The 25,201-nt window shown below is 57.9% G+C and overlaps 6 protein-coding genes across 6 annotated transcripts; 4 read left to right on the top strand and 2 right to left on the bottom strand.

Moving 5' to 3' along the window:
* Positions 1–608: 608 nt before the first annotated feature.
* On the top strand, positions 609–4,331 carry EX895_002778 (uncharacterized protein; the record flags this gene model as incomplete). The annotated part of the gene is made up of 1 exon (XM_029883376.1): positions 609–4,331. The coding sequence occupies one exon, from the start codon at positions 609–611 to the stop codon at positions 4,329–4,331; it is 3,723 nt and encodes a 1,240-aa protein (XP_029740411.1).
* A 509-nt stretch (positions 4,332–4,840) lies between these two features.
* EX895_002777 (uncharacterized protein) lies at positions 4,841–9,184 on the bottom strand (the record flags this gene model as incomplete). Its single annotated transcript, XM_029883375.1, has 1 exon — positions 4,841–9,184. One exon carries the CDS (start codon positions 9,182–9,184, stop codon positions 4,841–4,843), a length of 4,344 nt encoding a protein of 1,447 aa, XP_029740410.1.
* A 985-nt stretch (positions 9,185–10,169) lies between these two features.
* On the top strand, positions 10,170–12,497 carry EX895_002776 (uncharacterized protein; the record flags this gene model as incomplete). Its single annotated transcript, XM_029883374.1, has 1 exon — positions 10,170–12,497. One exon carries the CDS (start codon positions 10,170–10,172, stop codon positions 12,495–12,497), a length of 2,328 nt encoding a protein of 775 aa, XP_029740409.1.
* Positions 12,498–12,805: 308 nt separating this feature from the next.
* EX895_002775 (uncharacterized protein) lies at positions 12,806–13,794 on the bottom strand (the record flags this gene model as incomplete). Its single annotated transcript, XM_029883373.1, has 2 exons — positions 12,806–13,630; positions 13,726–13,794. 2 exons carry the CDS (start codon positions 13,792–13,794, stop codon positions 12,806–12,808), a joined length of 894 nt encoding a protein of 297 aa, XP_029740408.1.
* A 3,181-nt stretch (positions 13,795–16,975) lies between these two features.
* Positions 16,976–18,580, top strand: EX895_002774 (uncharacterized protein; the record flags this gene model as incomplete). The annotated part of the gene is made up of 1 exon (XM_029883372.1): positions 16,976–18,580. The coding sequence occupies one exon, from the start codon at positions 16,976–16,978 to the stop codon at positions 18,578–18,580; it is 1,605 nt and encodes a 534-aa protein (XP_029740407.1).
* A 3,436-nt stretch (positions 18,581–22,016) lies between these two features.
* EX895_002773 (uncharacterized protein) lies at positions 22,017–24,847 on the top strand (the record flags this gene model as incomplete). Its single annotated transcript, XM_029883371.1, has 3 exons — positions 22,017–22,562; positions 22,882–22,953; positions 23,072–24,847. The coding sequence occupies 3 exons, from the start codon at positions 22,017–22,019 to the stop codon at positions 24,845–24,847; spliced, it is 2,394 nt and encodes a 797-aa protein (XP_029740406.1).
* Positions 24,848–25,201: the final 354 nt, after the last annotated feature.

Below are 25,201 nucleotides of genomic sequence, written 5' to 3'. Positions count from 1 at the left end.
GGAGGATTTTTTTCTTTTATAAAAACCCCCGCTCGCCTAACCCTGAAATTGAAGACTAACTTGAAGCGGTGAAATCGTAGATTCGAACACGGCATCTTGTGGCTCTCGCTCTCCCTCTCACGCCGAGGACCGACAGAGGCAGCTAGCTCTCTTATGAGTTGAGTTCCGCTTGCAAATCTGCTGCTGCCGCTTTGATCGGTACAGCCGAATGTGTATCTTCTTCAACAGTCACAACAGAGACACCCACACGCCCGTCACCATCCCACATCCTCTTTACAGCATCCACTACAGTCCCACACGCCTTCACCGAGACATTCAAACCCACGCACACGCTTACTTCTCAGCCAGCAGAACACGCCATAAAATTCTGCTTGCGACCAGCTGCTGAGCACTCATCGACCACCATCCGATAGGACAGCTGTTGTCGGCAATCTCTCTTCCTTGACACTGTAGCCTGGCACTGCTCTGTCCGACCAGGCCGCGCCATCACTTCCAACAAGACTCGGCGCTCTCTTCCGCAGTGACACCAAGCGCTGTCAGCTTCTCACATGGTTGCTTTTCGCTGTATGCGAAGTTGATATCACCCTTGACATTTTCAAATCGAGACCATGTCAGACACACACAGCGCCAACGAGCGCGACCTTGCCTTCTCCTCTTCCTCCACCGCAGACTCTTCCACACTCCCCACTGGCTCCAATGAAGACGAGCGACACCACGGCTCACATCCAGAGCCACAGATCCGAATCCAAGACGCAGATGCTGGCGACGACGCCGACGATACCCTTAACGGCTCCAACGACGCTCCAGTTCGGCCTGCTCACTCCACCTCCTCGATCTCGACCACCGCCCCCAGAGATGCCGACGTTGCGTCTGGAACCAATTCTGCACGTCGTGCTGGACGTGTCCACTGGGATGGCACCTCCAATGCCGCCAGTCTGCGTCGAGGTGGTCAGCTCCAGATCCGTTCCGGAGGCGCTCTGGCTGGACCAACAGTGACAGTTCGAGGAGGTGCCGCCCCTGCCCGTTCCGCAAACAAACCTAGCCAGCTCAGCCTTGGTTCCGTGCGCAGGAATCACCATCCAGGCCCACTCAACATTGCAGCACGTCTCACCCCCCAAAACGAAGCTCCCACCTCCAGCACTCCTCCTCACGCAGACGACGCAGCTGCAGGCCCCTCGAACGCGACACAAGCTCAGATCCCTTCGCTCACCTTGACAGGCGCCAAGGGTCTCGATGAGCAGGGTCTTGACAACCGCGCCTTCCTCGAGCTCCAGCGTGAACTCCAACGGCACGAGGCTCGCAGCGATGACGGCGCTAGCCATCTTAGCTGGCAAGAGGCAGAGGCCGCCCAAGATCGTGCCGGCAGAGATCGTCTCGAACAAGCCTTCATGGATCGCGAACGTGACCGTGAACAGAGGAGGCGACAGCGTGCAAGGGGTCAGGGCGCTCCAGAAACGCCCTCTGGCCTTGGCGACGTGAGTGGCGTCACCACGCCTGGGTCCGCCACCTCCGAGAGCAGCTACGATCCTGCCAACGACTCGGACCTCGACTACCTCGACCTTGTCCCCGGGGAGACCGATGGCATGCCTACGCGCATCAAGAAGAAGAAGCGTGGCGAAGAACAGGCCGAACAGCAGCCAAGGGGTTGGGCTAAGCTCCGTGGCATCTTTGGCAAGCCACCGCCAGACGAGGAAGACCAGGAAGAGAAGGGCGAGGTTCCTCAGACGACCGAGAATCAGGCTAGCAGATCGCACGAAGAGGGCGGCCCTACCAACTGGAAGTCGGTGCCCGTTGAGACCTCGAGTGGTCTGCACACGGGCGACGGTCCTCGACGCAAACCCAACAAGTTTGAACGGGAAGCCGTGCGTCTCGTTCGCCAGCACAAGCTCTCGCAACAGCGACAGGACGCGCTTGACCGCATCGGTCGTTCGCATCTTCCTGACACTGGCGCATCCACCCCAGATGCGATGGAAACCACCATGAACCTCGACGCTCGCCCGGTTGTCTCTGGCGGTGTGCTTGGCAACCTGCTGCGTCTCTACGAACAGCAGCAGCGCGAGCTCTCAGCCAAGAGCGCCGCTACCAGCTCCGTCGGCAGCGCAAGCGAATACAACATGGAGACGGACACGGACGGCAGACCGCTCATGCCCCAAACGCCCGATCACGTCAAGGCAAAGATGGACTCGCCTGGCTTTCAGAGAAAGCTGGACAGGTACGAGAAGCGTCGCGGCATGTCGCTTCATTCTATCAGCGTACCCAGTCCCAAGCTCACCCAAACGTTTGCCAAAGTAGGCAACGTCGCCTTCCACACATCGACCAAGGTGGTTCGCGGCGTCGCCAACGAGACCGGTATCGAGAGCGCGCTCGATGAGCGACCCAAGGCCTCAAGAAGCGATGCAGGCGTGTTCGGAGCGCTTGTCGCCACCACGGGCAATCTCATTGGCGCTGTCTCGCCGCAGCATGCTCAGCTTGGTCCCAACCCCAAGCGTCCCGGCTTCTCTCTCGATCGCTACCTCTTGCCCGAGATGAACGCCAAGACGCTCAAGCGCACGGCCCAGATTGTCGCTGACGCTGCGCCCGCGCCGTACCGTCCCAGCAACGTGGCGTCTCCGCTCGCTTCGCGTTCCCACTCGCTGCCCACCAGTCCCGACGGCGAACGTCGCGACAGCTCGACGCAGGCCAACTCGCCCCCCGCATCTGGCTACGTGACACCCCACAAGAAGCGTGCTAGCTCCATCATGCACTTCCCTTCGCGCACCATGACGGGCGGCAGTTCCATCGACGGCCACGGCCCTCGCAAGAGGCACCATCTTCTTCCTGGCGCCATGTCGCGCGCGTTCACGCATTCCAACCTCAACACCCCCGACGTCAGCACCGGCATGGGCCCAGATTACTTTGGCCCTGAAGCTGAAAAGATGCACTCCGACTATCACAAGCAGGAATGGCAGCGCAAGCTCAAGAAGCGCGCCAAGGCCAAGAAGCGCAAAGAGGAAATCTTCATCACCATGCACGTCGCCGCGATCCTGCAGCGTCAGCAGTTCATCATGAAGCTGGCGCGTGCCCTGATGATGTTTGGTGCGCCTACGCATCGCATCGAGACGCAGATCCAGCAGACTGGCCGTGTGCTCGAGATCAACTGCCGTTGCATCTACCTGCCCAACCTGATGCTCATCGCCTTTGGCGACGATACCACGCACACGTCCGAAACCAAGTTCATCAAGCAGACGTCCGGGCTCGACCTGACGAAGCTCACGGACATGCACACCATCTACTGGAACGTCATCCACGACAAGATCGGGGTTGAGGAGGCATCTGCGCAGCTCGACGAGCTCATGAGGCGCAAGCCGCTGATCGGACGCTGGCCCATGGTGGTCATCGGCGGATTTGCCTCGGCGTTCATCTGTGTCGGTCCGCAGGGTTTCAACGGCAGCTTCATCGATGCGGTGATGGCCTTCCCGCTTGGTGCGTTCCTTGTCTACTGCCAGTCAATCATCACCACCGAGCTGTACAGCAACGTGTTTGAGATTGTCTTTGCCACGCTCAACTCGTTCATCGCCGCGGCGGTGCAGAGTACGGGCTACTTTTGCTACGCTGCGGTGGTCTCGGGATCCATCGTGCTCATCTTGCCCGGTTTCATTGTTCTGAGCGGCTCGCTCGAGCTGCAGTCGAAGAACTTGATAGCGGGATCGGTGCGATTGGTGTATGCCATCATCTATTCGCTCTTTCTCGGCTTTGGCATTTCGATCGGCGTATCGTTTTGGCAGCTCTTCTCGGGAAACACGAGTACTCAAGGGTTTAAAGACTGCGGCAACCACAACGACAGGTGGTGGCAGTCGAATGTAGGCGAGGTGTGGTCGGTACTCACGGCGCCGGCGTACTCGACCTGCTTGTCACTGCGTAACCAGGCCAAGGTGACCCGCAAGGAGTTCCCTGTTATGGTGCTCATCGCGTGCGGCGGCTGGGCGTGCAATCACTTTGCCGCCAAGGCGACGGCGCTCTCAAAGCGCCAGGACGTGACGGCGGCACTCGGCTCGCTGGCGGTGGGTCTCATGGCCAACTTCTACGGACGCCTATTTGACGGTCGTAGCTTTGTCGTGTCCGTTCCTGGCATCTTGTACCAATTGCCCTCGGGTCTGTCCAACGGCGGCGGACTGTTGAACTTTGCCAACAATACGGACTCGACCTCGGCGTTCGCGTCGGGCTTCACCGTGGCGCAGTCGCTGGTCGAGGTGGCGTTGGGACTGACGGTGGGTCTCTTTGCTGCTACTGTTCTGTCTTACTTGCTGGGCGGCAGGAAAGTGAGGAACGGCGGTGGACTGTTCAGCTTCTGATTCGAACCATCATCACTACGGACAAAACTTTGGGTATTCTTGCTCGTTCTCTATCTTCTCTTCCTCTCTTCTCGGCACATATCACGTACATAGACAACGGGGCGATCGTTTCCCCCGCATAGATCGTCTTTCTCGATTCTTCTCATGCATCTACATCCGCGCGTCCCTCTCGTTCACAGCATTGTCCCATACAGCATTTCTCACTCTTTGTCGTCTCTTCATCAGCATATACATCTCCCTCTTTTATTCAGCCTTTTCACTTGCAACACATGACTGCCATTCGCTCTCGCCGCCTTTCGATCTTTGCACCAGTGCGATGCGTGTCTTGTCAGCCTGAGCAAAGAGTGAAGATGGCCGGGGAGGGTGGCTAGGGTAAACAGGCGCGGAAGCGGGTTGGCGTTCAGCGATCGGTCGCCATGCACATGCAGACGAATTGATGGCAAGAGTGTACAAAGAGCCCGGTAAGGCTAATGGGTACGTGCGGCTCCTCGTACGATCCGGGCTGTCACTTAGTCCCTTGCAGCGGATCCGACAGCCTTTGGCGGCCTTCGAGCCTTTCTCGACGCCGCGCCCTCGCCGGCTGAGGATAGGTTGCTCGACGACCCGCCGCGGCTGCCCGCAGCGTACACGCTGCTACCACCAAGGCCTCCTCCCGCCGCCGCCGTCGCCGTCGCCGCGCGCGCAGGATCGTGCTGCAGGCTGAGCCCACCCATGCCAAACGACGCAGGACTGGACGGGCGCGTCGAACCGCGGCTGCTGGACCCCCAGCCTCGCTCCTGAGCGTATCCGTCCAAGATATGCACGATGCCCTGACTCATGTACTCGAACTCGCCGATCTCCTGCGCCGACAGCGACAGATCCGTTCGGTCGCCCCAGCCCTCATCATCCTCGTCATCCTCTCCCACCTCGTCCTCCTCTTCATCCCCCCTCCTCCTCTGCTGCTGCACCGCCCGGCCCTTCTTCGCCTTGCCAATGCCCTCGAACACGCGAAGCATGATGACGTCCATGATGGACCTCAACTTCTCCAAGTTGTCCAGCGACTCAATGTTGCCAGTGATCGGCAGCCAGAAATCGCACTCTACGCCCTCACCCAGCACCCGTACCTCGGTCGCACCGAACAGCATAAACGTCAGCGGGTCCAACCGTGTACACCCGCGCAGCATCGTCGACGCATTGTTGCCCGCACTCCCCGACGCGTTGCGGATCTTCTCACTAAACGCAAAGATCTCCTTCTCGCCCATGTTGGCCGCATCCCACGGCTTGTGCTTTGTAAACTTGGTGTGGCAGATCGACGACGGGTGCATCAGACACGACTTGTCCTGCGACGTCCGGTAGCTCGCTTTGCCGCTTCGAATCGCAAAGTTGGGGGGAGATGACACCGCCACCAGTGCAGCCAGCAGCGACGTGACATCCGAGTTCGTGTTGAACTCGGCGTCCGTCTCGCGCGGTCGTCGGTATCGCGAGTAGGTGTTTCCGTTACCGTTGCCGGCGAGCGACGAACTCTGGATCACCGAGATGATATCCGCCTTCTCCATCGACTGGAACAGGTGCTCCTTGACCTGCTGAATCTGCAACAGCGTCAGCTTGCTCAGGAAGTTGTCCTGACAGAACCGGTTGGCAGCAGCAAAGTCGCCGCGCGACTGCAGCTCCCACCAGCGTGTATAGGCGCGCAGGATGCACAGGGCGTCTGACCGAAAGTCGGGCGGACACCAGCGGTCCTTGATCATCTCGGCCTCCTCGCGCAGATGCATCGGCGCCATGAACGGATCCCTGCTCGTCAAGATGGCCGCCAACGAAAGCACCGGGTCGAGACAGCGGAAGAAGGCGCCGTACAGACACATCTTGCCCATAGGAGCGTCGACGGGCAGCTGCAACAGCACGCGGCCCAACGACGTCAGGTTCTTGTACATGTCGAGCGCGCCGACCATCTTGAGCTTCTCCATGGCCGCCAGAACGCGTTCCGGCGCAGGTGGCTCGATGGCCGATGCCAGCACGTCCTCCACCTCCATGCCAGGAATATCGAGCGCCTTGATGTGCATAACGACATTGCTGAGGTCGGTTCGCTTCATCTCGACGGTCTGGTTGACCTTGAGGCGGTCGTAGCGCGCCTTGCTGAGCACACCAAAGTACTCTCCGGCACGATGACGACCGGCACGTCCCGCACGCTGGTTCAGGTTAGAAGTGCCGACCCATGCCGAGACCAGACTCGAGAGGTGTCGCTCCGGGTCGAAACGCTTCTCCTTGACGCGACCCGTGTCGACGACGTAGACCACGTCAGGGATGGTGATCGACGTCTCGGCAATGTTGGTAGCGAGGATGATGCGACGGATGCCTTTGCGACGTACCGGTTCGAACACGGCCTGCTGGTCTTGGACGGGGATAGTCGAGTGGAGAATGTGGATCTCGTACTGATCGCGATCGTTAAAGTCGGTGCGGAGGAGCGGATGATACTGAGTATCGGTGAGCAGCAGATTGACCGCCTTGATCTCGTCCCAACCGGGAAGGAAGACGAGCACATGGCCATCGTCCGAGATGGACAGCACGTATGCGATGATGAGGGCGACAAGCGGGTAAGGGATCTCCAGGTCGTCGACTTGGTCTGCCATGGGATCGACCGGCTCGTTGGCGCCTGCAGCTGTGATGGCGCCGTTGTTAGCATGACCGTATCCACCCCCAGGGCCGCCTCGTGCACCGCCGCCGTTGTTGTTGCGCGAGTTCGAGATGCCTCGTTGGTAGATCTCCCGCTCGATGTAGTCGCGGACGTTCTTCTCGGCCCAGACCCACCCACCCATCTGCGGTGTCAGGCGAAGCGCCTCTAGGTTGCGCACCGTCTCTTCCAGGTAATGCTTTTCGACGGGAAAGCTTCGGCCGGGGATCTCGACGACGGGAGCAGGATTGCCCGAAGGATCGGCAAAGTAGGATTGGAAGAGGGTGGGGTTGATGGTGGCGCTCATGAGGACGACCTTGATCTCCTTCTTGCCAAGCCTGCGACGCTCGGCTAAGAGACGCTTGATGACGACCAGGAGCAGATCGGTCTCGACGTCCCGCTCGTGCACTTCGTCGATGACGACATGGGTGATGGAGTCGAGGAAAGTGTTGGACGACTCGGCGTCGCCAAGCGCTGACTGCAGACGTCGCAAAAAGACACCGGTGGTGCAAAACGTGATGGAACCGTTGGGCTGAGGTGGTTTGGCCTCGAAACGGACCTGGTAGCCGACAGTCTGACCAAGCTTCTCGCCTCTTTCTTTCGCCACACGCTCAGCGACGCTGATGGCAGCGATACGCCTAGGCTGTGTGCAGACAATGTTGCACTTTGCGCCTTTACCTTGCAGGATGTAGTCGTCAAACAGGATCTGGGGAATCTGAGTGGTCTTGCCCGAACCGGTGGCAGCCATGCAGATGGTGACCTGGTTGAGCTCGACTTTTACCAGGACATCGGACTGCTTTTGCGAGACAGGGAGGCTGAGACGCTGATTGCGCATGCTGGCCATAGCATCGTCCGAGTAGTAGTTGGCGAGCGAGAGTTCGAGCTGTTCGCTCTTGCGTTGCAGCGAGTCTTCGGTGGCGCCAAACTGCTGGTTGAAGCGGCGTGCGCGCTGCTGACGCATCTGGCGCTGCTTTGCGAGCTGGTCGTTGGCATCGCTGGAGGCAGCATTGGGGTCTTCGCCAGCAGTAGCAACACCGATCGTGCGTGGACGCTTGGCGTAAATCTTGCTGCGGATCATGGTATCGTAGATGTTCTGAACCGAGTCGTCGAGCTCGTCGCTCATGCTGAACGTGACGTGAGGCGCCTTGTTGATCGACATACCGGGCTTGTGAAGCAGCGAAAAGGTCTTCCAGAGCGAGGGATCGGTGGACTCGATATACTGGACAGATTCGAGGTAGCAGTTGGCGACGGCCTGCTTCTTGTTCTTTCCGACGGCGGCACCAATCTCATTGCCGGCGATGTACATCGAAGCGTGTGGCTGGCTAGCGGAAGAAGATGATTTGGCGCCGCCGCGTTTGGGTTTGCCCTGCTTGCCTGCAGATTGGCGGATATCAGGTTTGCCCAAGTTGAAGCGCTTGCAGTAGAAGTCGATGAATTCGCGCGCACGCTGCACGGTGAGTTCGGTGCCGTCGCTGAGTTTGGCAATGGGACCCTGTTGTTGAGGGACGAGCGGAGCAGGAGCTGTGGCAGTCGGCGTCTTGGACAAGATGTCGCCGCGGTTCTGGAGGAAGAGGACAGCATGAAGCGCAGCAACGCGTTCGGCATCCTTGGCGGTCTTTGCGTCGCCGTAGACGTGCCAATCGAATTCAGGATCGAAATGGAGGGTGCAGCGGAAGTTGGTATCCCTTCTTCCTTCGACCTGACCCTCTTCGACCGTGTAGACGGGATAGGTGCCTGTGCGGTGAAGGACGTAGTTCTGGATGGGATTCTTGGCATTATCGAGCCAAGCTTTTTTGACGAGACCGCTTTCGAGGAGGCCGTGGTAGTAGTCCTTGATGTTTTGGAGGGAGTTGTAGGGCAGTGGCTGCGTTGGGAGGAACTTGGTCGACTTAGCGGGGGCACCTGATCTGAACTTAGAGGCGGTGACGCTGGTGGCGGTGGTGCTTGAGGTGGTCGAGGCGGTCGAGGCGGAAGCAGGTTCAGCCGACGAGGTGGCGGAGTCAACTTTGGACGCAGCTCCTCCTCCTCTTGCTCCTCCTCTGGGACGAGAAGCACCGCCTTTCTTTTTGGCGGTTTGAGACGAGGACGTACTGGTACCACGGCCCCAATTAGAGCTGCTGCTGCCGCTGCCGCCGGTGGGAGCGTTGGGAGTGGCCGATGCGGATGAGGAAGCTCCGCTTCGCCATGTCGAAGAAGCGTCAGCCATGATTCTCTGCTTTCGAGAACAAGACCAGTGTCGGGTCGGATTCGGAGTGCTTTCCGATGTTGGTACTGCAGTGAACAGAGCGAGTCGAGCTAGCAAGAAAATGCTGGACGACAAAGGTTGGTGAAGTAGAGATGGAAGAAGGCAGCAAACTGCAAACGCTTGGTATGTGGTGAAGTGCGCAGCTGAGTCTCAAGTAGAAACCTCGCGCTCAGAAGGTGCAGTCGCCCGACAAGGCAGCTCACCCTCGTCCTGGGCGAAGAAGCGATTTCAAACCGCGATATTTCGACCCTTGAGCTAGAAGAAAAGACGAGGAAAAAAGCGAATTTAAATGTGAGATCGAGGTGATGGCAACTTGGACCCTGAATCACCTGAGACAGGCATTGATCGCGTTGTTGAGCCAACGACTCTTGGCAGCCAAGAAGACGCGGTGGCGTCTCTTTCAAAAAGGGTTCATCGCTGCTATTGCAGTAGCAGTAAGAGCACGCCAGTTCGGGATTATTTTATTTTTTCGGTCGGGCCGAGCGAAAGCGACATTCGTCCATCGGCATTTACAATATGTCTTTGAATGTCCATGATGGCGACCTAGTGTCTGTACATGTGTGTGTGCTGATACTGGTCTCGAATGATCCATCTATAGTACGTAAGGGATGTGTTGGAAATGGAGAGGAGAGTGAGAGCATTCCAGTGCGAGAGGGACGAAAGGTGAAGGTGTCCACCGCCAATTCAACCGTGTCGGGAGCCGCCGATCCTTTTTTTTATGGCGTGGAGTCGAGGCGGCTCGTCTGTCTACGCTCCCTCCTCTCCTCTCCTCTCCTCTCCTCTCCTCCTCCATCAATCGATCACTGCCACCGCATACCGACAGCAGCAACGCAATGGATTCGATAGCATAGCATAGCATCTGCAACACTTTATCAAAGTCGTCCTGCCTCGTCCCCCTTGACCGGCTAGTCTCCTTCTTCCTCGGCAAGAACGCTGACTCTTCGACATGTCGATACCTCGCTCTCCTCCGCGAGAGGTGCGCGTCGCCATCGTAGGCTCCGGACTGACCGGTCTTGTAGCCACCTACCTCCTCACCGCCCCCACCGACTCGTCCCGAAATGCCAAGGTCACCGTCGACATCTTTGAGCGAGCTTCGACGCTTGGAATGGACAGCGCCAGCATCTCGGTGCCTCTACCTGACTCGCCGTCATCCACCACGATACCTCCTTCGCCGCCTCGCACCCCGCCCGGCTTGGAAAACCACGACGCGCTACGGCCCCGCTCCCACAAGCGTCTCAAGCTGGAAACGCATGATCTGGCCGATGCTGCATCGACTACACAACGCTCCATGCGCATCGACGTCCCCATGCGCGCCTTCACTGGAGGCTACTACCCACAGCTTCTTGCCCTCTATCGCCACCTCGGCATCAGGATCAGAAAGACCAATTTCACCTACTCTTTCGCTACGCTCTTACCGTCCACCGCGGCTGCACCGCCTTCCGCAAACCTATCGCCGCCGTCTTCTACTGCATCCCCGTCTGGCACGCGCTCGTCTTCACCACAGAGCGAGCCGAAAGCAGCAGCCACCTGCTCTTCCTCTCCCATCAGCGAGAAGGAAACGGAGAGCGCCCAAGCGCCCTCGCCTAACATCCTATACAATGGCGCTAATGGCGTCCGCGGTGTCAGCCTGCCTACAGACCTGAGGCAACCCGAGCTCTCTAGCCCAGTCAGAGTGTCCAACATCCTCGATCAAATCAATCGCATTCGAGCCTACTTTGGGTCGCTCGTGCTGCTCGTCCTGGGCTACCTGCAGCTGCTCGTTATTGCGCTCTGGCATCATCACCTCGGCCACACGTGCGATCCTGGCCATCCTTTGCGCACATATACGCTCTCTGATCTCGTCGCCCAACCATTTCCCGCTCGATCGCCAGCAACAGTATCGAAAGGCTGTGCGCCTAGTCTGCGAGTTCGACTCGGTCACCGGATCGAGCATGTGGTGGAATACGTATTGCGCAGTACAATCTGCCTGGACGAGCGATTCGCACAGCAGACATTGACCCCGCTCTTCAGTGCCGTCATGACGTCGTCGCTCGACTCCGTCTGGGCCTGTCCTGCCTCGGAGGTGCTCGACTATGTCGCGCTCACCCTCGGCAAAGACCACTTTGTCGTCAAGGACGGCGTTCGGACTGTCGTCGCTACTCTGTTGCAGCATGTCGACCAGGAACAGACCCGGGCAGAACAAGCTGCCCGTCACAGCAACATCGGCAGCAAGGTTTGGACCAGCGCAGAGGTCCGTCGTGTCCAGTCCCAGGCGGGTAAAGCTTGGATCGATGTCGTGCATCACCATCGCGAGTCGAGTCCGCAGCACGAGACGGCAGATACACCACACATGTCGAGGGAATCATCGTCCACCTCGACAGATCGAACGCTTTGCAACGAGCAAGACCAGCTGCAGCAGCATGGGCCATTTGATCACGTCATTTTTGCGACGCAGGCCAACCAGACGGCACAGTTTCTCGAGCAGATCGTTGACAGTCTGGCGACACCCGATCAAAGCAGGACGCAGGAAGCGCAGAGGTTGAGCAGGGTGATCGACGTTTTGAACACGTTTAGGTACGAGCGCAGTGTGGTGGTCAACCACACAGACCGTGCGTTGCTGCCTCGAGACAGAGCCGACTGGAGGGATTTGAACCTTGTGTCGCCCTCGCAGGCTAGGGGTCGAGTGCGAGCAAAGGCGCTTTGGGCGGCGGTGGAGGCGCGGCGGGACAGTGCTGGTTCGGAGTGGACTGACGATATTGGTGAGACGACGGATGGGAGTGCGTCCAAGGATACACTGTGGTCGCTCTCGTGCGGTGGTGCCAGCAGCAGCAGCAGCAAGGGAATGAAGGGTACAGGTGGGCACACGATGGCAACGCACGTGCTTGCGCTTCCCGCACCCGCCACGCTCTCTGACCTGCTCGTCATGCAGACCACCAACCCACTTTCATCGCTCAATCCACGACCCGCCACGGTCCTGTCCAGGTCGACATTCGACAGAGCCGTCATCGACGTCGCCGCCCACCTGGCCCGCTCGGAGCTTTTCCATCTTTCCCCCGCCACTGTTGCGTCTGGCCGCGGCCAAGTCAAGACCGCTGGAGGCAGGGTCCTCTCTTTGGGCCCTCTCCAGCAGCAGCGAGAACAGGAGGAGGGCGGAGACGGTGCCAAGGTGTGGGTGTGCGGAAGCTGGGCCATTGGGATCCCGCTTTTGGAGGGGTGTGTGGTTTCGGCGAGACTGGTTGCCGAGGAGATTCTGAGGCAGGAAGGGGTGGGGCTACCGGAGCATGCGAAGTGGTGACAATGTGTGAGCTCCAGGGTTCTCATGTTAGTTGTTACTGGGATGCAATGTACGAATGGAAACAGGAGTCGTGTCGACCGCAGTCGTATGTGTGAAAAAAAGTGCTCTCACGAGCAGGTGTCGACATCGTTCGCACTCAACCCAGTCACGTCCGGTCACGGCTGCACTCTGAACAGCAATCTGGAAAGGTGCGGTGGATTTCAGCTGCTATAAGTTATACATGCTTACGCTTTGCTTTTCAATCGGCGAGTCCTCTCGTCCATGCTCTGGCCCGTCGTCGCAATGCGTACGCTCTCGACTCGTTTTGTTTACTTGGAACCGATAAATTCGCGCACATAGTCGGCGAAGCTGACCATGCAGATCGTCTGCCAGACACCCAAGAAGATTCGTGGCGTGACACCCCTGTAGAGGCCCTTGATGCCGTTCTCCTTGTAGATGTACGCAAACGTGTTGCCGATGGTGAGCTTCTCGGGCCTGTTGCTGCCCGGGACGGCTTTGGCCATGGACTGCATCTCGACGCGGATAACCTCGATGGGCTGGTTCCACGTTGCGAGCGCGCCGCCGATCGATGAGCAAGCGATGCGTTCAGCAGCGTTGAGTTTGTCCTTCTCCGTCTTTCCAGAGAGGCTGCGGATGGGCGATTCGGCCAAGCGGGCGAAACCCATTCGCGAGCCCCAGTTGGTGCACTGACGCACCGCGACGGCATTGACACCCTTGTTGATGCCCTTGAGACCCTCGCGGCGGTAGATGTCGGCAAAGACGGCCCAGGTGGACGGGGGCTTGATGCCAGCTTCGGCCTGCTTGTGGCGCGTGATCTCGGCGGTCTTCATGCACGTGCAGAAGCCCATGGTGGCGTAGGCCTGTGCGATACCACCGGTCATTCCTCCGAGCAACCCAGCCGAGCCTGAGGAGAAGCCGGCGTTCTTGGCAACCTTCTCAACCTCAGCTGCGGTGAATAGCAAGACGGCACCCTTGGTCGACGCCTCGATCCACGCCCAGGGGATGAGTCCCTGGTAGAAGCCCAGAACTCCTCCGCGAGACGAGACAGTCTTGAGCGCCTGCATCATGGTCTGTTGTCGGTTCGAGGCCATTTGTGTCTTGATCACCTCGAGGGGCTGGCCCAGCGTCGTCACCTGTCATTGCAAAAGAGCACACAGAAAAAACAAAGTCAGCATCTAAACAAAGGACGCACCTGCTTGCCTGGCTAGGCGGGAATGGAAGAACGCACCTCGCAAATGTTCATGATGGATCCAACGGCGATGTTGGACCACGAGAAGCCCTTCTGTTGCGGCGCCATGTTTGCAAGTGTCCGAATCTAACAAGTAGGTTGCTGCGACCGGTGTAAAAAAGGAGTGTGCGCGTGAACCCGGTGACGAGGGTGGTAGAGGGTATCAGAGGTAGCCTGTTGAGAAGCTTGGCGATTAGAGAGAAGGGTGAGGAGTGGTGGTAGGTGATGGAGATGATGTTTGAACGCGAGAGAGAGAGAGAGAGAATGAAGCGAACTGGAATCCGGAAGGATGGGAAGGGTTTCCCCCTCTACGGCTGGTGCTGTTCTCGGGCGCACGGATAGCAAGAAGAAAACGCAAGCCGAGTCGCTCGCTGTATGCACGCGTGAGAGACAGATCCTAGAAAGCAACTGTGCTTTGGGGCCAACTTTTTTTTAATTTGCTGGTTTCCACACCCCAACGCGCGTGGCGCGGATGTGATATGCGCAAGTTAGAGCGAAAGAGGGATCTTTCCGATAATTTCCCCACTCGAGCCTGCTCTGCCTCGCTCTCTCTCTCGCTGTTCGTGGGGTGTTTGTCGATTTGAAATCCAGATTTTGGGTCAATGATCAGCCCGATCTGTCTCTTGTGCCTTTTCTGACTCGATTTTCTCTCCTCGCTGGCACCCGATCCTGTTTTTGATTCCAAGTCATACGATTTTTCGTGCTGCTGCTGTCGACAAGTTGCGTATCGCGTGTCGAAACGAGATCAACACTTTCTTGGCGGGCAGTGAGTGTTTGGTGCTGATCATCATCAGAGACGACGCTCGATGTCGTTCCCTTTTTTGGGACTGTACCGATTCTAACTGCACGCTCTGTACTGTCCCTCCAGTGGCTCAAATTGATGACATTTTGCGTACGAGAACTACAACATTCTCTCCCGGTGTCGAATGACAAGAAGGCTGTCGACGTCGGTCCGCCCTCTACTCATCACCACCTCGCGAGTCTCTTGCTTTAAAGGCAGCATTGGAAAAACGTGGCGAGGATATCGCTTTTTGGGCTAGAGAAGAAACCATGCAAGCCTCACGTCACCTTGTTGCCCATTTTTATCGATGTCCATCTGAAACTCAGAGTGCGAATTTCTATTCTGAAAGAATATGAGTTTGTTAGATTTAAACTAGCCACTGGTGCAAGCTCTTGTATGTTAGACCCCTCTGAAAGCGAGTTGGCGACGTAACGTTGGCTGTTATCGGTGCTCTTGGTCGCTTGGGCCAGATGCTAGCACGGCACAAGCACACACGCCTCCTTTTCAACCGCCTCCTCCTCTACCGCCGCTGGTATCAGACACATCTGTTTCACGACCACTAGCATAGCTTGGGTAGACCCTCCGACCCTTACCCTGGGCTGAGACCACGTTTGAAGGCAGCAAGCTATGCTTTCTCTCCACAACGTTCCACCCGCTAATGCGCGGCACCCTTGTCTTGGCACCCCGATGTACGTACTTCTGCGCGGAATCGACAGACTGGTGACCGTCTCGATCGCAACAGGAAGAAGATTGCCGAGCCGGAGAATTGTTGCGTTGATCAGCGCTTAACGGAGAGTTTTGGTTCTTGGCGGCGCACTTCAGCGAGCAAACCTGACGCACGGATTCCGCAAAACTGAACAGCTTCTGCCAGCCTGAACGTGCGCGTTGTTGCGTGTGCGCCAAGAACAAGCTTGTGCAATTTAGTGCCAAAAGTCGCCGCTATGCGACTTTGGCTGTGCTTGGATTGACAAAGGCGTACCTTGGCATTCGTTCGGCGTTTGTGTTCTCTGCCAAGAAAGCACTAAAATTTGTATTTCATGACTTGCTCTCGTCTTTCGCCTGCTGATAAGTATTCAGGAAAAAAATCGCCGAACTTGTCATTTCTTTGACAGCGCTTCCGTCACTGTGTTCCCGGCGCCCGCTGCGCTTGCCGTAAGATTAATGCCGTCGGCAAAGTTGTGCTTCTTTCCGCCACTCGGTTCTGTACGCCATCGAATGACGCAAGCCCTGTTATGCTTACCTGTCGCCGCTGCCGAAAGTGTGCCCGATAGCCCCCGTAACCCTCCGACGTATGCGCATAGCCATGGATAACAAGATTCATATCAGCAAGGTGGAGAGGATACAGGGCAATCATGTTGATTCCCATGTACCAGCACTGCAAGAAAACCAAGCTAAATTAGGATGGAGAAGATGTTTCATAGCGCGTCGCTGTGGTTGCGTAGCCTGACGTGCTTGCCACCGAACTAGATAGAGGAGTTCGAAACGTTTTCCTTGATAAGAACACAACCCTTCTCGTTGCTGTGTACGTACAGTACTGCATGTCATGTTCGACCCACGAATGGCCCTTGCTTCTCACACTGTTGGCAAGGTTCACATTCCTGCCTACCCACCCACACAGCGTTTGACTTCTGGCTCGGCTGCGTGCGATTGCAGGCTGCACCCACGTCACTCTTCCCACGCTCGTCCTCCAGCCTCACGCAAGGTTTAGTCGCCTCTTGGCGTCGAGACTGGCGTGTGACCTTCGTCTTGCCAAGGTGTGTGATGGCGTGCGAAGAGCTTGTTACGTGTTGGGCGGCAACGATCGCAGCAACAGGCAAAGGCGGAGAGCGCTGGCCGAGGGTTTCGGTTTCATGTGGACTTTGCCCTATTTTCAGCGGTTCTGCGCATGCCAAGACCTTTGGGCTGCCTGTCTACTAGCGCGCCCTTCTGTTAGTCTGGAACCTTGACCGCCGCCTAAAGGGGGATCCGGCCCGCAAAGGCGTCACGGAGCTTGCTCCGCTCTTGGCAGTGCCCCTACATGACATTAGTGCTTCTTGACAGCGGACAGCTGAGACACAGATCCACTCACCGATAACGACGAGTTACGTGGCTTGCATTTCACCGCTGCTATGGTTTTGGCAACGTGCCGTACTAGCCGACAGAAAGAGAGAGGAAAAAAAAAGAGTAAGCTCGGATGAAATCGATTGTGCTTCATATCCGCGCCACCTAGCAGAGAGTGGCTTGGAGAGCTACTTACCCGCCGTTTGGGTTCGGGATACTGAGCTGCTCTGCTACAGACTTTCGACAAACGTCGGAGATATATACGATGGCCCCATCCGCAAACGCTTGCGAGCCGCCCCACATCTAACTGTCACTCTTCTCCTCTTTCTCCTCGACAAAGTAACAATCTCGACCTCTACCTCTACCTCTACCTCTACCTCTACCTCGACCTCGACATCATACACTCTAACAGAACAGCACACATTCACAATGGCGCCGACTTCATCGCCATCTTCACCGTCAACAGCGCCAGAGAAAAGGCTGCACCCCTTTCTCGCGCGTCTAGAACACATGACGTTCGCATGGTTCACCTCGTGCATGTCTCTGGGCGGGATGGCCAACCTGTTCATGGCGAAAATCATCGACTCTTCCGGTCTGTACTACCTGGGGATCGCGCTCTTCTTTGTCAACATTGCCTACCTGCTCGTCCTCATCACGCTCCAAATCGTCCGCTATGCCTGCACTCCCGCTTCGTTCAGCTACACACTCACGCACCCGATCGAATGTTGTTTCGTGCCCACGGCGCTTCTTGCATACGCCACGGTCATCAACGGCTTCGCGTCACTCGTCGCCCACAACGAGAACTCCGCCGGATGGGGGTTGTTCCTGAGGATAGCGTTCTGGGTGTATTTTGCGGCGAGCTTTATCATCTCGCTCGTGTGCTACACGTGCCTATTCGCACGAGCCGAGCAGAGCCTGCACGATATGAGCCCGGCGTGGGTCCTGCCGGTCTTCCCGCTGATGCTGTGTGGCAGTGTGGCGAGTGCGGTGGTTCCCTCACAGCACGAGCTAGGGGGGCTCTTGATTTCCATCTGCGGCTTGACGTGTCAGGGGCTGGGGTTTACGGTTTCTTGCATGATGTACGCCGTGCTACTGCTCAGGCTCATGACGGCGAGCTTCCCACCACCCCGCGCGAGGCCCGGTCTGTTCATGAACTGCGGCCCGCCCGCGTTTACCATCCTGTGCCTTATGGGCCTCTCGGAGGAAATGCAGCGCATCCTCCCCGCACTACCCACGCCTTTGCCGTTGCCAGCCACAGCGTACGAGACGCTCAGCATCGTCGCCCTCGCCTCGTCGATCCTGCTGTGGCTCATCTCAGCATGGTTCTACTTGCTCACTGTCTCGTCACTCATCCACGTCGCAACGGATGCAAAGTTGAGGGGCGAGATGGAGTTCATCCTGGCTTGGTGGGCGTGCGTGTTCCCGATTACCGGGTTTGCCATGGCGACCTACGAGATCGGCGAGGCGCTGGCGAGCGGCGTGGTCAAAGGTGTCGCGCAGGGCATCGTGATCTGGTTGATCGTCGTCTTCGTCGGCGTGGCGGTGATGCATGTTAGAGCGGTCTGGATCGGTGGAATCATGGCCGAGGGGAGGGATGAGGATCGGGTGATTGAAACGATGTATCATCGGGCCGAGTTCGGTGGCCGCGGTGGTGAGGGTGGTGGCCATGGCGCCGACGGTGCGGATCTGGAGAAGGCCGGGCACTGCGAGCTTGCAGCATCGCACCAGCACCCCAAGGGACAACGAGTCAACCAACTCGAGGCAAACAGTCCCTACTCGAACCCTCCTACCTATCCTTGCACTCCGGCTGTCTCGGTCAGCAGACTAGACACCAAAAAGCACCCAGAGCACAAGCAGAAGCGCCACGACGACGACAACGACGACAACGACGACAACGACGATGCCGATTGTGATGTGGCCAAGATGCAGCCTCTGCCACCTTGCTCTTGTTCGGCGCCATCGCCGTCTTCGTCGGCACACACCACTCCATGGTCGTCTCAGCTTCGAATGACGCGCCTCAGCTCGTCGCCTTGAACAAAACATGGCCCCATCACTTTTTTCGCATTGCACACAATTGTCGATCCCTCTAGCATCAATGGTCTCTCGCATGTCAATAAGGTTTTTTCTTAGATCTTTCCCTTCTGTTCCCGCTTTTGCATCTGCAGCCGCATTGCCGCACTCTCGTTCCTTTGTCCTTATTTTTGTTTATTTGGGTTTCCCGACGTTGTCACGCTCTAGCATGTCGCAAGTCTGTTGGTACAATACACATACACATACACACATCCTTTGGTTGAGGTCAACGTGGTGAATGCTTGCTGTGCATGTTGTGACTGTGTCTCTCCGCATCGAGAAGCAGGCGTGGACCCTCAGGCGTGGGAGCGTCGGGATTTGGTGGACCTTTTGCCTAAAATCTCCGACCGAGATTTGGTTCATGCATGCATGCCACATGGATTGAGATTTTGCGCGCGAAAGACGTCGCTTTGTGCCAACGACGGCCAGCCTCGGATTTGGTCGCCGTAAGCTGTGCGCGCTCGCCAAAGCTCGGTCTTCTGCGAGGTGGTGGATCTCTGTTTCACACTTGGTTCCTGGCCGGGCAAGATCTCTGACCGGCCAATGTTGTGAGTCTTGATCGACAAGAGGTAACGCTGGCAGGAAGGACGGGAACGTCGAACTTTGGGTTTGCATCAGAGACATGCTGTAAGTCTCGACGCTGGACGGGCTGCATGGTTTCTGTTTGATTCACACTTTGCAGGCAGAGACGAGATTTGCATGAGTGGGGCATTTGCCATGCTTCCGCACGTTTCGAGATTCAGAGACAAAGATCGTCGGCGTTCGGAGCAGAGAGTACATGCGGTGGGGTAGCACCGAGATCCAGCCGGACCGCATCGAGCACGGCTTCTTGTCGCCGTCGTTGCTCCAACCCGCTCTCTCTTGCTTTTGTTCAAGCAAACGCTGCCGTGCATTGTTTTCTCATCGGAATGAATGAGGGCCTGAAGGCTGCTTTTTCATCAAACGCTGATAAGAGCCAGCATACCTGATTCGTCGTCGTCGTCGTCGCCTCGTTGTCTCAGTGTACCATTAATGCATCTTTGATTCGACAGCCGACGACGAGAGAAAGAGAGAGAGAGAGGAGAGAGAGAGAGAGAGAGAGAACAAAAGAACAACACTTTTCAGAACTAGCACTACTCGCATGAAAAAACAGGAACACAAACTAACGGCGGAGCAGCGAGCGGGTCTCCAATCCTTTTTCTCGCGGCTCGGAGCACACCGGTTTCAAACAGAAAAAGAAAGAGAAAAAAGTCGAACACACACGCTCGCTCGCAACTGCTGGTTGCCCGGACCCGCTCCGCTCCGCTCCCCCATCCTCTCTTGATGAACAGACGGCCGCACAGCCAGGGTGGGGTTCCAATCAACGTTTTTGACCTGAGGCTGCAAATCTTGTTGTGCGCGACACTGCGCGTTCGCGCGAGTGCAGTGCAAGGACGGGAATGGTGTCCGATGGCGTGTGAGTGTGCCGTCGCTTTGCCGCATCGCATTGCCTTTCCGGATCGCCTTTCCGCATTGATACTGTAGAATGCAAGGGAAGCGAGAGAACAAAGGGGCGGTTCTGCATGCAAGCCATGTGAATGTGCAGCCTGCAGCCTGCATTCAACAGCATCACAAACTTGGCAAAGACACGCACACGCAAGCAAGGCTGCCCGGACAGACAGCCAGCCAGCCAGCCCATTCCGCGCCGAGTCTTTGGATCTCTGTTCTGCGTCTTTTCTTTCCAACCCCAAAAAAGGGAAATCCAAGGACAATGAGATTCCGCCGCCACCGCCACAAGCGCGAAATACAGTACAAACAATAATGAATTTTCGAGAACAATGCAGGCGAGCCCAGTGGTTCTCAGCGTGTCGGTCAGCCTGACTCGTCGCGCCTTGCCTTTCGGAAGGCATGCCGTGCATCCTGCTCGGCCACTAGACCACCAACACGGAAGGAGAACATTCGGTCCCCCACAGCTGAGACTTTGCAGCAGCAGCAGCAGCAGCAGCAGCAGCAGCAAGTAGCGCACGCGCGTCGTAGAATCAAACGGAGAGTGGTTTCGAATGGAACACCATTGCATCGGGAAACATACAATAGACCACCTACTCGCCTTTTATAATCGACAGACTTCATTTGCATGTGAGCCACACACATACACGCACGCACGCGCGCACGCATGCCTTCATCTCTAAATGGAGCCCCCCTATCTCTATAGCTCTTGTCCCTCCCTTCCGAGCGAGCAAAATGACTCCAAGAAACTTCATTTGCCCTCGCTCCCTCGCTCGCTCGGTCGTTCGGTCGTTCGGTCGGTGGGAGGAGGTGGTGGTGGTGGTACCTGCGCTGTTGGTGGCGGTGCCGCGCTTAGTGCCTCTCAAAGCGAGAGCCATGAAGCGGGTAGTTTCGTGCCGCTGCTTTTTCATATCCCTCCCCCTCTCTGTGTGTACTGAGCCAGGCCTGAAAGAGCGAGATGAGGAGGGGGGGCATATATAATATAATGAAAGGGTTTGATTGACAGCAACTAACGACTCTCTCTCACACACACGCTCCCTCCCTCTCGCATCTTCATTCATCAAGTCTCCGTTCCCCTTTCCCCTCATCAATACCACCACCGCCTATCGCCCCCTTTCCTCTACACTCTATCACACCACCACCGACACTGCCTCCGATCTGTTGAGTGAAATCCGCCCGCACGGATCTCTCGCATAAAAAACACAGCAACATTTTCTAGGGTAACCCTTGCACCCGCTCGGATCGCCTTTTTCTGATCCGCTTGATTCCCCTCGCTCTCGATCAGACAGCACCGTTGGCATTGTATATACTGTACGCGCCGCTTGGATCGCTTCACGTCGCCATCTACTTTTGAGGATTTTGCGGGTTTTTTTTCTTCCCATGTACACCCCTGTCAAACCGCTCATCTCCCGCTAGAACCAGCCCTCTTCTGCTCTATCGAGGCTTGCAACCGACGACGAGGAACGGCGCAGCGCCGGCGCAGGCCAGAGGTCTGACCGCCCTCTGCGTGTAGAGGACGACCTTTGCGCTGGGTGTTTCTTTTTCATTCGGTCTCACTCGGCTCGGCGGCGGATTGGGAGGGGGGTGTGCGCTCGGATCGTCCCAAGGTTGTCCGGTCCCGCGTTCATTACCTCGCTTGTCACCGAGGCTATCAGGGGCTCATCTGGGATAAGCCTGCCTCTCGGTCCTCCTCTTGGGCTGTCTCATTGTGTCGTGCACAGCGTGCCCACACAACACAGAGAGGAACCGACGACAGGACTAGAATCGGTTCGTTCTTTTGTTGCCCAACCAGCGCCAGCTCTGTTCTTTTACACACGCGACAGGGCAGAAAGATATACATACATATATCTCCTGCTTCTCGAGAAGGGAAGCGAGTAGGTCGACGTTGCAACGTACAACCCAGTCAGCGTTTTATATATATTCTCCGTCTTTCGAAATGCTCGTTACGCACACATCGCTGTCGAGCATGGTGAACACTTCTGTTGCAGGTGCCCTCCCTCTGCCGCCCATTCTCCCCTCATCTCCAGCATCGTTCCGCGCACCACTGTCGTCGACATACTCTTCGCCGCGGTTGCACCGACACCATCCGTACCGACATTCTCCACCGGCGATGTCCAACGCCGCCGCATCGTCCTCTTCCACCACCACCACCGCGAGCCCTGTTGCAGTCGAGAAGCAGCTTCAGCAGGAAGACTTTTCGCTGAGCGACGAGGAGATGCTCCTGTGCGACCGCGACGAAGAAGAAGAAGGCACGGGAGTCGACTCGGACGAGGTGTGGTCCAACTGTTCGTCCGCCGACAATGCTCGGCATGGACAAGGACGCGCCCGACCGGCGACTCACAGCGACGCGGCTGCTCCAGGCAGTGGTAGGTGTCGCAGCACGCAACAGCACGACGCAGCAAGCACCACCAGCAGCAACGGCCGCAGCAGGAGACTGCTCTCGCTGGAACAGTCGAAAGTGCTCTACAAAATTTTGGACAAGGTACGTTTTTCTTTTCATTATTGCTTGCTGTGGTGGCGCGGTGTGGGGGGAAAGTGGGGGCTTGGCATGCTTGTGTGGCTTGTTCGGGAGGCACGGAAATGATGGATGGTGTGGTTGACGCCACCGGGAGTTCTTCGGTGGTGACCAAAGAGAGAGAGAGGCAACTTCATGTGCGAAAAGTCGGACAACATGACGTGCAACGCTGTGGCCCCACCACCTCTCTCAATGAAACTTAATAAACCGGTGAGCAAGCGCCGCCTTACTCACACCCTCCCTTGCTCTCCCATCGCCTCTCGCATCTCGCATCTCACAACAACAGACCCACTTCCCATCAACACAACTGCGCGAAGCAGCAGCCTCGCAACTCGGCGTCTCCCCGCGCAAAGTCCAGGTACGTCCCCCTCCCTTCTCCTCACGCTGTCTTTCTAACTCTTAACTAACCTCCTCTTTCTCCTCCTCCTCCTCCTCCTCCTCCTCCTCTACCACTGGGTGCGTGCTCGCACTTGCAGGTGTGGTTCCAGAACCGACGTCAAGTGGGCAAGAAACGAATGATGGAAGCGGTCACGTCGATCGTCGCGACGCAGCCCACGATCTCGCTCGAGATGCTGCAGGAACAGCTGCAGGTGACGCTGTCTCCGAGCAAGCCGGATGGCTCTCCTCAGGTGGTGATGGTGGAAGATGAACGCACGCGGGCGTGGAGACGCCACACGATCCGGCTGGCGCTCAACCCAAGCGAGCAGGAGGAGGCCGAGTGCAAGGCGGCACTGCGCGAGCTCGAACGCGGCTGTTCGCGTGATCCGAGGGAATTTCAGTTTCCACTCCCTCACCACCATCACCACCGCCACCACCAGCAAGCGCAGAGGGACAGGTACGCTGGTCCCGCGCCAGGGTATGCTTCGGAGGCAAGGGAGATGGAGTTGCGCCGTGCGGTCACGGGTGCAGACGGGCGGTCGCGTATCCGGGCGACGCGGTCGGCGGCGACGTTGCGCATCAGTGTCCCGATGAGTTCGCCTGCGCCGCTGATCGCCACGTCGACGTATGCAGATGTGCAGAGCGGCGGGGCCACGCCGACGTACACGGGCCCTGGCAGCGCGACGCACCTCGAGACACTATCCGCCCGCACCCCGCGCGCTGCCGGCGGGGAAGGGATGCTCGTCATGCCACCGCTCACCCCCACTGCGGCACGCAGCGCGATTGCGCCGCCTGCGATCGTGACCAGTCAGAAGGAGAGCTTCAGCATCCCCGCACTCCCGCCGCCTGCGCACAGGATGAACGACGACCGACGATACCTCTACCATCACCAGCAGCAGCAACAGCAGCAGCAGAGGGCGATACGGGTGGAACCGCAGTACCATGTGCAGCAGCAGCATGGGGTGCCGCGGCGCGATCGGAGCGCCACTTTACCCGTGCAGGCGTGGGATGCGGAAGCGGTAGCGGTAGCGGAAGCGGAGAACTTCCCGCGCCACGTCCGGGGCAGCAGCGCCGCCGACTGGTATGCCGAGCAACACTCGCGCACCTACTACCACCAGCAGCCGCAGCAGCAGCAGCAGCAGCGGGCGAGGGTGTCGCCACCGTACCCGTCCACTGTGCCCAAGTACACAGGCGGAGACCGCGCGGTGCGCTACCGCTCGGCGACGGAAACACAAGCCGCAGCGCGCCTCGCCCCGTTGCTGCCCTCTATGCACTCGAACACTGCCACCTCGTCCAGCTTGCCGGCCGGGGTGGCGCAGCAGCAGAGGCGCGAGAAGGAGAGGTATGCGCCCTATCCGCCTTCTCGCACGTATCCTGCACAGCAGCCGCAGCAGCAGCAGTACGCGGGGATGCTGCGACCACCGGACAGCGCGGGTCTGGCGGGCGGCAGGAGCAGGAGTATCTCGACACCACTCCACCGGCCGCTGTTGGATCTACGCCTGAGTAGTCCCAACCCGCGCTCGAGGGCGGCGAGGCGCGCACTGTCGCCTCCCGCCTTCACGTCGACGCGACGACGCGATGAGGAGTGCGATGCTTTTCCCGCGACCTCTGCGGCAGTCGCAAGTGGCGGAGGTGCTGGCACTCCGCCGCCGCCGTCGTCGTCATCGTCGTCGTTGTCTCTGCATCGCCACCTCTCCCCTCCAGATCAGCCGCTCCGCCTGCGATCCGCCACATCCTCCTTCGAATCCGTCCTGCGTCACCACCAGCAGCAGCAGCAGCAGCCGTTGGAACGGCACACGGCCAATGCAGCTGCCCAAGCCGCCGAGTCGCGATCGACGCTGATGGACGTCAGGACCCTCACCAACGCTTCGTAGCCTCCCCTACTAGTCGTGTCTGCAACTCTTGTGTCGTGGTTCCAATTTCTGTAGCAGCGTCTTCGTTCCCTGCAGTGGTGTTGATCCCGTGTCGTGGCGAAGCAAACAAATAGAACGTTTGCGAAAGAAATGCTGCGGTGCGTGTCACGTGTGTCGGGTCGAGGGGTGATACAAGCCATGTGAGTGCGCGGAGATAGCAGCTTTTGAACGTGGAACGGACGAGCGTCGAACGCAGACTGCGCGGAGGTGATTGAGATGTGTAAGTTATTTGCATTTCATCCAAAAAAAATGACCGTCTGGCGAAGGGTGGGTACATCGAAGTATGTGCGCGAGGCGTGTACACCAGCTCGACCA

This window comes from Sporisorium graminicola, chromosome SGRAM_16, assembly GCF_005498985.1.
Source record: "Sporisorium graminicola strain CBS 10092 chromosome SGRAM_16, whole genome shotgun sequence".
NCBI lineage: Eukaryota > Fungi > Basidiomycota > Ustilaginomycetes > Ustilaginales > Ustilaginaceae > Sporisorium > Sporisorium graminicola.
Note: the sequence above shows the minus strand (reverse complement) of the source record. Positions and strands in the feature narration are given on the sequence as shown.